This window comes from Pteropus medius, unplaced genomic scaffold, assembly GCF_902729225.1.
Source record: "Pteropus medius unplaced genomic scaffold, Ma_sr-lr_union100, whole genome shotgun sequence".
NCBI classification, from domain to species: Eukaryota; Metazoa; Chordata; class Mammalia; order Chiroptera; family Pteropodidae; genus Pteropus; species Pteropus medius.
The window spans coordinates 37,155,541-37,169,511 of record NW_024355205.1 but is presented as its reverse complement, the minus strand read 5'-3'; the positions used below and the strand labels follow the sequence as shown (position 1 = coordinate 37,169,511).

Here is a 13,971-nt window from a genome sequence, read left to right as displayed (position 1 = left end):
CCATTCCGCTGCCCGCTCCACGCCTGGGTGTGGGTGATCTAGGCATCCCCCCCGACTCCGGGACCCCGGACCTGTGCAGGGTGGAGGAAGCAGGCGTCTGTCTCGTGTCCACCCCCGCGATCTCCTTTGAAACATTATAAATCAAGGAAAAACAATCCCAAGCCCCTCTCTGCTCGTTCATCTTACTTCCTGCCCTTAAAGGAAGAATTTAGAGGCTTAAAAATATTCTTAAAACCCTGAGATTAGGAGGTCACAGGATGCGTCTTCGGGGTCTGTGTGGACAGGATCCAACACTGACCACGTGACTCCTGAGTGTGGGGTGGGCGATGCCGGGGACGGAGCAAGGAGCTGGCCGCCACTCCGTGGTGTGACGGCACTTCTTCGTCCACCGACGTCTTATGTAACAGGCGGGGGACACACCTACTACTCCAGGGTTAAAAGAAAACCATCAAATTCAACTGAATACATTGAAAGATCAAACTGGCTGTGTCTGACAGTCTGTGGATAGGGCGGCACCCCTGCTAGCAAAGACAAAGGAGCCCTGAGTTGCGAGACCGGATGGGGGGGCCGATGGGAAGGGGTCCGTGGGGCGGATTCCCACGCTGCGCTAACCAGGGAGCCCCCCACGACCCGCTAAGGGCTGCCTTATCGTGGGGAGGGACTGAAGTTCGGGTAGGGACTGAGCCTCGGCTTGGTGACGGGGTTTAGCACAAGTGACTCTATTTGGGGCCCATCGTTTCTTTTTTCTTCTTTAACAAAGGCCCCATTGAAGCTGGACGGGGCGATGCTTGCTCATGGGGAGGCAGCGGCAATGGCTGGGGGACCCGCCATTCCTTCCCACGCACGTCATCTCAGCGGCCTCTCCAAGAGGGGCCGGTGTCACCCGCACACTCAGACTTCCACCATGGGGTCCCTGCCACCGGTGGATGGTGGCCAGCCCTGGGAAGAAGCACAGTCAGCTGCACCAAAGTGCTGTGCGTCCATGCAGCCCCGGCCATCGGCGCCGGAGTGCGCCCGCCCTTGGTGGCCTGTCCTTCTGGTCTGTGTCCTCAGTGAAGCGGAGGGCGCCGTGGGGTCCCGTGGACAGGGGGCAGGCAGTGGGTCTTCTCTGCGTGTTTGTCCCAACAGCACGTGCACGTTGGGGTGCAAGCCCACTGACTCCTCTCTGGGCCCCACTGCTCCAATGGCGGTGACGTTGGTGACCCTCGAAGCAGAGTGGATGCCAAGAGTGACAAATGCGGGTCCAGCCCCGGCTGGCTGGGCTCAGGAAGGCCATGCCGGGCGTCCTGCATGGTGCCTGCTGGGGGACGGGGCAGGGGGCTGGCAGTGCGGATGCTTTTGGGCTGGAGGCAGAGGCCACGCAGGGGCGGGAGTGTCTCAGCCGGTGACACCGGTTCCGCACTCAGGAACAAGCTCTATTATTCATGCTGTGGTGTTGAAAGTCCAGGGGTCTTGGTTATAAAACTGTTGTGGATAGCGATCAGGAAAGGCCCCATGGGTCTTGCCTCCCCCCAGAGCAGGAAGCTAGAGGCCCTGTCTGTGGGAGCACAGCTGTCTGGGGGAGCATAGCGGCTTCCACGCCCAGCTGTGCTGTCCCTTGGAGCTGGGGGCAGCGAGGGCTGTGGGGAAGCTCCTGCGGGCTCCGCCCCACAGACGCTGGGCCTTTAGGCCACTGGAGGGGGCTTGTTGCCCACCGAAGGTTTGTTCTTCTTGGCAGCTTCCTTCCTTCCTTCCTTCCTTCCTTCCTTCCTTCCTTCCTTCCTTCCTTCCTTCCTTCCTTCTTCCTTCCTTCCTTCCTTCCTTCCTCCTCCTCCCTCCTCCTTCCTTCCTTCCTTCCTCCCTCTCTCTTTCTTTCTTTCTTTCCTTTTCTTTTTTTTCATAATAGACTTTACTTTTTTAGATCAGGTTAGGTTCAAAGCACTACTGAGCTGAAGGCACAGAGTCCCCATACTCGCCCCGACCCCACTGACATACAGCCTGGCCTGCTGTCGACATCCGTGACAGAGGGTGCACATGCCACGATCGATGAGCCCGCAGTGACAGGTCCCATGCCCCAGAGCCCACAGTTTACAGGAGAGCTCAGTCTCGGTGTCACGCGTTCTGTGGGTTTGGACACATGTGTAACGACATGTGTCCACGTCACAGTGTTACAGTCGCCCTGCCCTGGACATTCTGTGCTCCCCCTGTTCAGCCCTGCGTCACCCCGACCCTGGCCACTGGTGCCCATGTTCTCCCCATCCTGCTGCTTCTCAGTGATGGGGCAGATGTTCCCAGCTGGACTCTTCACGGCATCTGGAACCCAGGAAGGGAACCGGTTCCTGTCTGACGCCTGCCACGGGGCCTCCCGGGGGGTTGGGCAGGGGCAGAGAGCCAAGGACGAGGCTTAGAGCGTCCTGGTCGGTCTCTAGGCTCTGCAGGCAGAGCTCTGAGCTCTGGGGCAGGGAGCAGGCCACTGTGTGGGGCTGGTGGCCGAGAGCTGGTAGCGGGAACCCTGCCCAGTGGTGACAATGTGTGGATGGCGTCCCACTGAGATTATTGATGGCTGTACATTCAGAAATGTTAGACCTGATCTGCTTTCAAAAGAATCTCCAGCCTAAACCACATGCCGGCAACTCTAGGAGAAACCTCAGAGTCAGACATATTGGGGAAGCCATTCTACTGATCGCCAGTTTAGTTAATGGAATAAAATGGGCAGAAAACACAAACCTGGAAAAGAAACATCGCCAAGGCCACCAGCGAGGAAGATGTTTTCAGTGAGGTCTCTACTGGGTGACATGAGATCCAAGTTGTCCAGGTGAGCAGCAGCAGGTGGCGGCACGCTCCCCCTCCCCCCAGCCTCCTACCTCCCCACCCCGCATCGCTCCCAGGGGGAAACGTGTCTCCGCACTCAGTGCCCAGGTGGGCAGGAAACAGGACATGGCGATTCAGAGTCCCACCCTGGCAGCAGGGGCGAAGGGCCCAGGACTGTCACAGGACGGGAGTTGGGGGCGTCACAGGTGCTTCCCATCCCCAGGCTGGCCCAGGGCTGCCCTTGGGGCTTCATCGGTCACAGCAAGTTAAGATCAACAGGGCTGAGAAAATGTGGTAATTTCAACCAGAGGGAAAAAACCCGGCTCCCCCTCATTTTTTGAAAATATGGGAATATCTATGGGTACCAAAGAGTTGAGAGCCCAAGCAGAACTCTGTTGGTATCGCGAGGTGACCACACAAAGCACCAGCAACCGAGTGGCTTAAACTGAACATACTGTTTCTTTCACAGCTTTTGAAGCCGGAAGTCCAAGGTCAGGGTGCGGCAGGGCTGTGCAGCCTCTGAAGGCTCCAGGGACCAATGTCCTAGGCCTCTCCCCCCATTCTGCCTTCATTTGCACACGGCCTCTCCCTACTTGGGCCTGTCGTGTCCTAAGTTCCCCTTTGCATGAGGGCGGGCCAGGCCAGCTGGGGGCCACCTCGCTCTAACTTACTACAGCTGCAAAGATCTTATCTCCAAATGAGGCCACACTTTCGAGGTGCTGGGGTTAGGACTCAACTAACGAATTGTGAGGGCACAGAATGTAGCTCATACTGGGGCCTGAGCCAAGATCCCACGCATTGGGGAGGGGGAGATCTGCAGGGAGGGGACCCGAATCCCTGAGGGACCACGGTCCCGGGCAGGAGGCCAGGCAGGCCCCTCCTCTGTGGCGCCGAGCGTGGCTTGGCTGCTAATGCAATGTCATCGCATTTGCGGCTCACAGATGCTTTCCCTTTCCTGTGAGAGGACGGGTACGCCCCCACACACCCGCCACACTGCTGACGTGCCCCGGCTGAGCCCGACAGCCGCATCCGAGGAGCGGGGGCTCGCGCCATGTGCCGGCAGGGGCTCTGGCGGGGGGTGGCGAGGGTTTCCGCCATCTCCGGTTTCCCTGCCTGGGGGGGACCCTGCTCTGGCCTGGCCCCCAGTCCCGGGGCCCAGCCACAGCCGACCTGGGGCCCACGGGCAAGCCGAAGGAGAAGCCAGCGCTGTGGTGGCCCCCGAGGTCTGGGGGGCGAGGATGCCAAGATACAGGACGCCATGCTGCCACGTTTCTAACGGGCCCTGCTGGGTAAAGGCGCTCGAGCTCGTCCATCTGTCCCGATTCCTCCGTCTCACACATGAGGACCCCGAGGCTCAGGGAAGCAACATGAACCTGCCATCGAAGCCCCCTAGCTTTTCGGGGGGCCAGGCTTAGCAAGACGGGTAGCGTGAGCGCTTGGCAATGACGCGATTATCTTAACCTGGGATCAGAGGCATCCTGGAGCGTGGGCGTCTGGGCTGCGTGGCTCTAACGACGGGTTCCTGGAGAGGCTGCACAGTTGTCCTCCAGAGGCCAGACCCTCCTTGCCCCGTCATTAAACAGGGGGCTCCCCATCCTATTAAACAGGGGCCGGCCACTGGAGCGACACCCCTGCGTGCATTCACCACCGCTCTCCTGGCGGCAGAAGGTGCCTAGATCTCTGTAACGAGAGAGCAGGTTCACGGCCGCAGGAAGAGTTCGAGGCTGGCCAAGCCCTCTGACTGTCTGTCCGTCACTCTCCCAAGAGACGAGGGTGTGCTCGGCGGTAATGGGGTAAAGCTTTCTCTGCAGACCTGTCTGGACTGCGGGTCAAACTCAGACCTGATTACAGAATGGCTCCACACCTGGGGCAGCAGCGGCTCCTCCCCAGACCCCTCCCTTCCGGGGTGAACCCCCTGTTCTCTTTACCGATTTCCGCTCATCTCAGCCTTCCTGCTGGTTAATATCGCCGCCATATAAATGTTGGCATAAAAATACCATGTGCCCAAGATCCTACACAGCTAGCAAATATTGGCTGGTTGACGCAAACCCCCCACATCGGCACTGACTGTTGGATAAGATTCCATGATGCATTTGCCTATTTTTTTTTTTTTTTAAAAGACACATTTATTAAGACTGCTCAACATCAGTGTGGCTCTTTCGGTACGCAGCCCTCTATCTGTACCTCTGCGGGCCAGCCCCAGTACCTGTTCTCTGCTTTATTAGAGTGGTTGATCTGTGTAAAGGAATGAAGAGACAATTATTTGTTAACCAACAAATATTTAACGTGTCAGCTACGACCAAAGTCCTATAACGAGAATCACTCCCTAGAACGGAGTTTGCTCCAACCCACACTGGGGGCTTGATTTCCTCTCGATGGGCTTCTTAATACTATTTGAACCAGGTGTTGATGCAGTTCTAGAATTTTCTGTGATGCTGTAAGTATTCTATGGTCGACGCTGTCCAATAGGGTAGCCACTAGCCACGTTAGGCTATCGAATACTTGAAATGTACCTAGGGTGACGGATGAACCGAATCTTAAATTCCATTCGATTTTAATAAATTCAAATGTAAATGTGAATTTGGCCAGCGGCTGCCGTACTGGCCAGCAGAGCTCTAATGTTTAGTTTTCAATTCTTGGCAGTAGGACTATTTTTTTTTTTTTTTAAGGGTAACTGCAGAATTCCTAGCCCAGCACAGGTGCGTTCAGTCCTTTATGTCCTCAACCTTTCACAAGTAATGGAGCACCTTAACTCAATGCCGAAAAAGAATAATGTGCATTCTTAACTTTGAAATTCTTGTTCTATATCCTTTTTTATATAATAGCTCTGAGACATAATTTGTATACAATAAAATTCAGCCGGAGTGTATGATTTAGTGGTTTTTAGTGTAGTCACAGAGATATGCAACCATCTCCAGAACAAGAAACCACACACGCATTGCAGTCACATTCCCTGCCCACAGCCTTAGGTGCCCACTCGTCTGCTGTCTGTCTCTGTGGCTTTGGTCTACTCTGAAAATTTCATTTGAACGAAATGAAGAGCCTTTTGTGTTTGGTTTTCTCCACTTAGCATATTTTTGAGGTTCATACTCCTTGTGGCCAGTATCGGCGCTTCATTTATTTATATTGTTGAATAACATTCCCGTGTGTGGCTATACCACATTTTATTTATACATTTTTTTTTAATCCATTAATAACACATTTTATCCACGAAGTAGTCACTTTTTGGCTATTACGCCTAATGCTGCTAGGCGGGTTCATGTGCACGTTTTTGCGTGGACGTGCATTTTGACTCTCTCGAGTGGACATCTACGAGTGGGATCGTGAGGTCACGTGATAGCCGTGTGCCTTTTTGAGAAAGTGCTGGATCGTTTCCCAAAGCAACTGTGTGATTCCGTTTCCTGCAGCGGGGTGGGAAGGTTCTAAATTCTCCGCATCCCTGTCAACACGTCCCATGATGTCTTTGTCATCACAGTCATCCTGGCCATGGCGAGCTGGCATCTCACTGTGGCTTTTATTTGTGTTTTCCTGATGGCTAATGATCAGCATCTTTTCGTGCGCTTATCGGCCATCTGTATCTCTTCCTCGAAGAAATGTTTATTCGGATCCTCCGCCCACTTTAAATTGGGTCATTTGTTGTTTTATGATTGAATTATAAAAGTTCTTTTCATATTCTGGGTACGAGTTCTTCCTTTGCAAATAGTCGTTCCCATTCTGTGGGTTATCTTTTCATTTTTGATGCTGTCCTTTGATGCACATAAGCTTTAAATTACCATAAAATGCAATTTATCTCTTTTTGTTGTTGCTGTCTGTGCTTTTGGTATTATATCTGAGCAACCATTGCCTAGTTCAAGGTCACGAAGATTTGTGGCTATGTTTTCTTCTAAGGGTTTAATGGTTCTAGCTCCGACAGATAGTCGTTTGACTCGTTTTGACTTAATTTCCACATACAGCATGAGGTAGGGGTCCAAATTCATTCTCCTGCATGTGGGTATCCAGTTGTCTGGGCACCACGTGTTGAAAAGACTGCTCATTTCCTGGTAAGTGGTTGTCGAAAATCACTTGACTAGAAACATGTGGTTTTATTTCTGGACTCTCGATTCCGTTCCGCCGGTCGACATGCCCGCCTGACGCCGGTGCCGCACGGTCACGATTACTGTAGCTGTGTAGCGAGTTTTGAAATTGGGAGGTGTGAGTCCTCTAGCTTTGTTCTTTCTCAAGATCGTTTTGATTATCTGGGTCCCTTGAATTTCCATGTGAATTTCGGGACGAGCTTGTCAGTCTCTATCGAAAAGCCAGCGGGCATGTGGGTGTGCGCGTGGAGCGGGCTGTCACTTCCTCATGAAAATCGAAGCCATGGGTCCACCCTCCCCAAGCATCAGAGTCCCCGGCCTGGGCATCCGTGCGTTTTAAGGAGGCGCAGGGCGGGAGAACAGTTGGGTGGCCCTGTGCGGAACAGCGGAGGACTTGCCGGTCCTCGCCGAGCCCCTGAGTGCCTGTTGCTCTCACTTAGTCCTCACTGGCTCCGATCGGATAGGTACTGTCTTATCCTCTTCTCACAGGGGAAGGCTCTGAGGCACAGAGAGGTTCAGTAACTTGCCCGGGACCACACAGCTGGGCGGACAAAGCACAGTGGTGTACGAGGGGTGGAGAAGGTGACCCGTGTTACCACCTGGAGTCGGCCTGGGAAACTCAGGGGTACCTGGGGCACACGCCAACCACAGCTGCGGGGCGCTGAGGAATTACCTAGCTTCCGCGTCATTGCCCAGATCAGGAAACTGAAGCCCAGAGAGGCAAAGTGCCTTGCGCGGGGTCACACGTGGTTCCTGCTGACCCGACGTTGGACATCGAGCCGCATCTCACTCCCCTGCAGGGCCAGGCGGTGGTGGCCCAGGGGGCACCATGACCCAGAGCCCAGGGAATGCCTCACTCATTAGGACAAGCCCACAGGGCCGGGTCTCAGGCAGACATGGGGCGTCCAGACCCGATCATCAGAAATCAGTGGTCTAGGTGGGGGCCCTGGGTAAATGCTCCTGACAAGTTCTGCAGGACTGGCTTCCTGGCCGTGCAAGACATGGGAGTTACAAGGGGAAAACAGGCTTTTTAGACGCATGCTAACATAACTACGGATTCCCAGCCTCAAAGGGCTTCGACAGAGGGCATCGGGGTGGCTCTAGGGCTTCCCGTGGGTGTCAGTCACAAGCTTCCTCACCTGGGGAGATCCTGCCAACAGGGCGAGACCCAGCCGCCCACCTGCTTCTGTCTGTCGTCCTTCCCACCCATCACCGTGCCAGACGGAGCAAGGAGGGGACGGGGGCCGAATGTCCTAGCCCGAGGTCATATGCTGCCTGTGGCAGACCTGGAGACATTTGGATCTCTGCCCCCATGGAAACTCTGGCTTGCGGAAGGAAGACCCTTCTCCCTCGAGGACGGATGGGCGGTGCCCTCGCCGCTGGGCCACGGCCCTCCCTCCTCTCCTGAGCCTGCGTTTCAGCACCAGCTCCTGGAGAACAGCACTCTCTGAAAGAAGCTGTGCCATCGTCCCCAGAGGCGTCAGCTTATGGGTCCTACCACGTTGTGCCAACTCGCAGCTGGAATCGTCACAGGAGGCTACGTAAATGCGTTAGAACGTCATCCTTTTGTGGTTTACTTTTCATCGATAAAGAAAGGACAGACTGGGAGGGACTTCAAATCCATCATGCGACAGGTCGCGGTGACACCTACGGTGAAAGCCGCATTTGTCCAGGGTTCATTTGGTGCCCGCCCTGTTTTAAGCGCTTCGCGTGGGTGGGCTTGGTCAATCGGAATCGCCTTCACGGGAAATACTGTGACCATCCCCAGACTTGAGACAGACGGCGTCAGCTATGGCTGCGGTGTGACGGAAAATCAACACCAATGGCTCACTCGGAACCTTCCACTTCTAAAGAAATTTGATACTTGAAACTTCGGTCAGGTGCCTTTCTGTCGCCGATTGAGTGAGGCTTCCAACCCTCTTATGATAAACGTTGTCCCTATCACGGCCCATCACGCTCCTGCTGGGTGGAAGCTGCGGCTTTTCCCAGATTTAGGAACGAGGACCCTCAGGCACAGAACCCTGAGTGCGGAAGCGTGTGGTCCCCGGCGGCCACCTGCACCTGGCCCCGCGCGGCACGCACCTGCCCGGAAATGTGTTTGGAGACGGCCATGTGGTGGCCACATTGTAAGGTATGTAACGTCGAATCACTGGATCGTACACCTGAAACTCATGTAACATCGTATGTCAACTCTACTTAAAACGAACGGCTCACCTTTTCCCTCTGGGTTCTGGCAGGAAGTTCAAAGCCTTTTGCCTCAAGAAACACCCAGCTGGGCCTAAATTTCACCTTCCTGATTTCCTTACTGCCGAGTGCCTCTATGCCCTTCTGGCCTCCTGCTTCGGTCTGGGAAGCAAAGGGGAGAGCGTCTCGTGTGGGGACTCCGGTGTGCCACACGGTGCCGGTCTTAGGACAGAGGTTTCTAAAGCAAGTCACTCCTTGGGTATACACAGGAGGAAAAGGCCACGCACGCTGCTGAAGTATGTCAGATTTCCAGGGAAATGTGTGACCCCGTCCAGGACTTGTTAAGACTCAATTTGGGGCGCAGAGCTTTAACTCTGAGCTCTGAAAAGCCCTCGTGTCTTCAGATTCAATCATGCCTGACTCTCAGCTAATAGATTTCCAGTCCCTGATGACTCATTGTTTACTGACCACAAAATAAGGAAGCCGAAGTCGTTACAGGAAAATGAAATCACAGATCTAAACCATCCCTTTCATATTCAGAAAAGTCTATCAAAAAAGGAAAAGAAACCTAAAACACTTCAACCATTGTCAGAGATGCCACTTAGCGTGAGCTGAGGAAAAGGCCAGAGGGAAAGAAATAAACAAGTTCAGACTTTTCAGAACAAGTGACATCAGAGTTTTTCCAAATATGTGTCAAAGAACTTCCGTCTAGTACAAAGCTCTATTACAAAAAATAAAATCCGAGGTCAAATGAATCTGGAAAATGCTGTGGTCAGGAGCCTCATCTTGGAAATTCAAGGTCATGCAAACGAGCGCATGGAGGGTCTTGGCGGTTTGGCAGTGAAGACACAGGCCTATTTGGGAGGGCACAGGCGGAAACTCCCTGAGCTCGATCAGCTTAGCTTCTCCCTGGGGAAGGCACTGCATATGTATGTGTGTGTGTGTGTGTGTGTGTGTGTGTGTGTGTGTCTTGTGGCGTCGTGTGCGCACTTCCTTCTTGTCTCCTCAAATAGAGACGTTTTCTCTAAGACATTTCTGTAAGTGCCACCACGGATGTGGCTTTCCTGGCTGTGCTATTCTAACTGTGCTCAGCGGTGGCTCTGTTTCGTGACCTGGACGTCTTCTTTGGCTTCTAGTACAACGCGCCCACTAGCTGGTCACGCTTGTAGGAACGTAGTCTGCTTTGTCGTGATCTGCTTGTGTTTTCCTTAAGGAAGCATCTCACTCCTTGGGGTCCTGTTTTCCCTTCGAGGGTGCACTGAGGGACCTGGGGAGGCCAGGCTCTCTCTGCCCAGCTGGCTGCTCTTCCCACCCCCATTGCCATGACAAAGCTGCACACACTCACCTGCTGCTGCCATCATGGGTCACCATGAAGAGCCGGGACTTCTCAGGAGCATCCCGAATGAACTTTGTCATCGATCCAGAGTTATCTGTCGGGTCGATGCAAACCAGAGTTAGGATCGCTGTTCGCTGATGCTCGCCCTACGTGCTGTGCTGCCTCTAACCTCAGCGTCTGTGTCCACTCTGAGTCCCCGGATGCCTAGAGCTCATCTCCCGGCCATGCAAATGGCTCTCTAGGTCTTTACTAGTAAACGGCCACTGGGCTTCCACGGCGGGAGCATCTGAGGTGAGCAGCACGATCAGATCATAAAGATTCTCTTGTCTGAACTTGAGACCAGCAACGAGTTTGGCAGACTGGCGGGCGGGGGCGAGGGGGCATGGGTGGTGTTCTCTGCAATCACGAAGGATGCCCGACCCCGCGTGGCTGGATGTACTGGATCAGAACAGCCCAGGCACTGGTGTACCAGACAGAGAGATGGGGAACACGGAGGGGTACAGACCTGACCTGGCCCAGGCAAGTCTTTGCCGAAAGACCTACCAGTGCCTTACAGGAAAAGAGAGAAAGGTTTATCTCGACCCCCAGTATTCTCCACTGGGGTTTGTTATTTATAGTTACACTTAAGTTAGCTGCACTTAAGTTAAATGCATCGTGACACTTAAGTTACATACATCATTGCTACAAAGTCGCACCCAGGCCTTCCTTATTACTCTTCCCCATTATCTTTACAGAGACTCGTTTTAAGTGACTCTTAGTGTCAAATACAAATGGAAAGGGCTGGTAGAGCCTGACATACAAATGCAGCCAAGACGCGGTGGCGGGAACAATGACGGAGGCTCGGTGGGGTGCAGGAACGGTGCACGCAGCCCGTGGGGTCCGGACACATGACAGTAATTCTGACGCTATTTGGGCTGGATGCCGATTGCATTAACTTTCACATATTTGACTGAAATATATTTTCTCTTTCTCCTTATCCAATGAAGAAACAGAAGGAAAAGATCCAGGACAAGTGTGATCAGAGAAAAGAAATTTTCTAGATGATGCCTTCAAACTTTATCATACGAACTCGATTAGAGACTAAGGACTTATGGGCGACCATTCTAGAATACTCAAATGAGGATCTGACAATTTTCTGAGTAGACAAAATAAGAATGTTTAACATTTTTGTTTGTGTGGTTTTTTAAAAATCTTAATTTATCTTTATAATTCATAAAAATTTTAACAGGAAAAGAGTTTTCTTACCACCTTTATACATATCAAAATACTGTGTTGCTGTCACTTTCCCAGTCATATCTGAAAATAAAAGGAACAGTTTTTAAGAGGAAGTTCATCGGACTCAAGGTGCGTTTGTGGCTCCACAGTTCTCACAAAGGCATCTTTCTTCTCTCTTTCTAGGAAGCATGGCTGCTGTGACGACCTGGCCCGTTTAAGGGGCTGTCCTCTCCAAAAGGATGTCTTCAGTGTGGGTCAGAGAGACAAGGTTCCCTAGCTGCTCTAGAACTTTCTTCCTGTCTGCTTCTGGTGAGACGTGATCCTATACTTCCCCGGGGCACCTGTCTCTTCCCACAGAGACGCCAGAGCCCCCAGCTCAGCCCTTTCTACTTCGCACTTTGGGTTCCCTGCTGGATTATCACACGGGGCATGTTTTGTCTGGGGCTACAGCCCCGCTGTCGCTGGATTGGGCGCTCAGCTTGCTCACGGGGACACTGCCTGGAACCCCTTCTCAAACCTGCTGCGGTTCTTACTGTGGGCGCCCCCTAGTGGCAACCGCCACGGAATACTTTCATCAGACCTAAGAGGCGGCCGGACTGTGGCCTTGGAGGCCCCAGTGGTCTCTTGTCACACAGCGGCAGGAACTGGCTGCTGGTGGTGTCACCTCTGCTGGGCCGTCAGGAACCTGAGAGCAGACGTGAGGCTCAACTCCAGGACAGTCTGTGGTCCCAGGTCTGCGAAGGTGGCTTTAACCTTGCTTTCTGCCCGGTCCTCCTTCGTTTTTATTAAGTCTATTTCTGTTTGGTTTCAGTTTTTTTGTTTTTGTTTTGTAGGAACCAGAAATAATAAAGTGAAGCATTGTAAAAATGAACAAATATTTACTTTTAAAATGCATTAAAATATAAACCTAGATAGACTAGGTCGTGTGCAAAAATCATCAAAAACCCAAGGTACCTTTGAAAATCCCATCACAGAGCTGTTAGGGAGTTTGAACGAGAACGTTTGATAACTTACAATTGACGATGGCAATATTTCTTCCTCTCCCCACCTTTCCAGCCCCTTCTCCTATGAGCCTGACATGTAAATAAACGTCAGTCTAAGAAGCCCTCTCTGAGGAGCGGTGAGCAGCCCTCACTGCGCTGTAAGACCTTCTCTTGGCAGAAGCACAGCCCCGTTCATTGTCACTTACCGGTCCCTCGCAGATACGCACCGGCCTGACCCGGCTCCCTCGGAGGTCACCCCCACACTCACTCCGCACACATCTGCCCCCCGAGTTTCTATAGACGCAGTCCCCAGGGGCATCTGGAAATTGTGTTTAATCTTACAATTCAGACAAATGCTCGCGGAGAGAGAAGTCTAATAAGCGTTTAGCATGAGCTCTTCACGATCGCCTTCCACCGAATCAACCGCCTCAGGAGCGTGGAGGCGGGGGGAATGCTTGCTTTGGGGGGCCACGGCCCTCCAGCACTTGGCGGGGGGTGGGGTGGGGAGGTGGGCAATTAGTTCAAAATTCGAAGTGGAAACGATGTCTAATTTGGAAATCTATACTCAGCCGAAGTAGCGATGGATGGTGAGGGGCCCAGAGACATTTGAAACAGGAAGACTCTGAAACGTCTGCCTGGCCTCCTGTTCTGTCCTCGGGACGTGACTGGAGGATGCGCTCCAGCCAAACAGGGGACGACGCGGAGGAAGCGGGAGGAACCGTGTCCTAGAAATAGGGGCTCCGACTCCAGCGGCGAAGGCACGTGTCGTGGAAAGCAGCACGCCAACGACAAACGGACGCAAAGGACGAGGGCCTGAGAACCTGCACAGCAGCTTCCGTCGCGAAGAACCTTGGCCTTTGTCGGGTCAAAAAGAAATAAGGAAACGGGTGGCCGTGGTGTGGCGACGCCCTAAACCAAACGCGGTGACGGAACCGAAAGTTCAGCCTGTCCCCGAGATGCCGGCTCTGACCCGGAACGCAGCGCGGGCTTTCCTCGGGGCAGAGGGCCCTGAGGGTCGCCGGCCAGTGAGCTCGTGCCAAGGAAGCGGGTGTCTGAGCTTCTAGTGACCAATCCCGGCAGAAAACCGGGCGCCCCTCTTCCCGTGTGGTCGACCGAGCTGTGAACTCAGGGCTGAGCTCCCTGATCCGTCTGGAAGTCTCGTTCTCAAGCGGTTTGCTTCGCGCACGATGAAATATCCACATCGAGTCAAACTCTGCGTTTTCTTTTGACGGTCACAGTAGTGTACATGCTGGATTTCGACCAAACCGAAAGACGGGATAGTAACTCACTGTGGACGAGGGCGAGGAAAGGCTTCTTCCTCAGTGTTAGGGACACCCGGTCTCCCTCCCCTGTACTAATCGTAAGTCGCCCGAGCATCCTCAAGCTAGGT

At 53.3% G+C, this 13,971-nt stretch overlaps 1 protein-coding gene across 1 annotated transcript in view; it reads right to left on the bottom strand.

The window, feature by feature from the left end:
* Window positions 1-4,184: 4,184 nt before the first annotated feature.
* The window catches only part of FAM3B (FAM3 metabolism regulating signaling molecule B), an 11,847-nt gene continuing 2,060 nt past the window's right edge, over window positions 4,185-13,971 (bottom strand). The window contains 5 exon segments of the mRNA XM_039857402.1: window positions 4,185-5,025; window positions 9,078-9,202; window positions 10,385-10,477; window positions 11,629-11,679; window positions 12,613-12,694. Of these exon segments, the coding sequence (XP_039713336.1) occupies window positions 4,936-5,025; window positions 9,078-9,202; window positions 10,385-10,477; window positions 11,629-11,679; window positions 12,613-12,694 (441 nt within the window). The 3' untranslated portion in view covers window positions 4,185-4,935.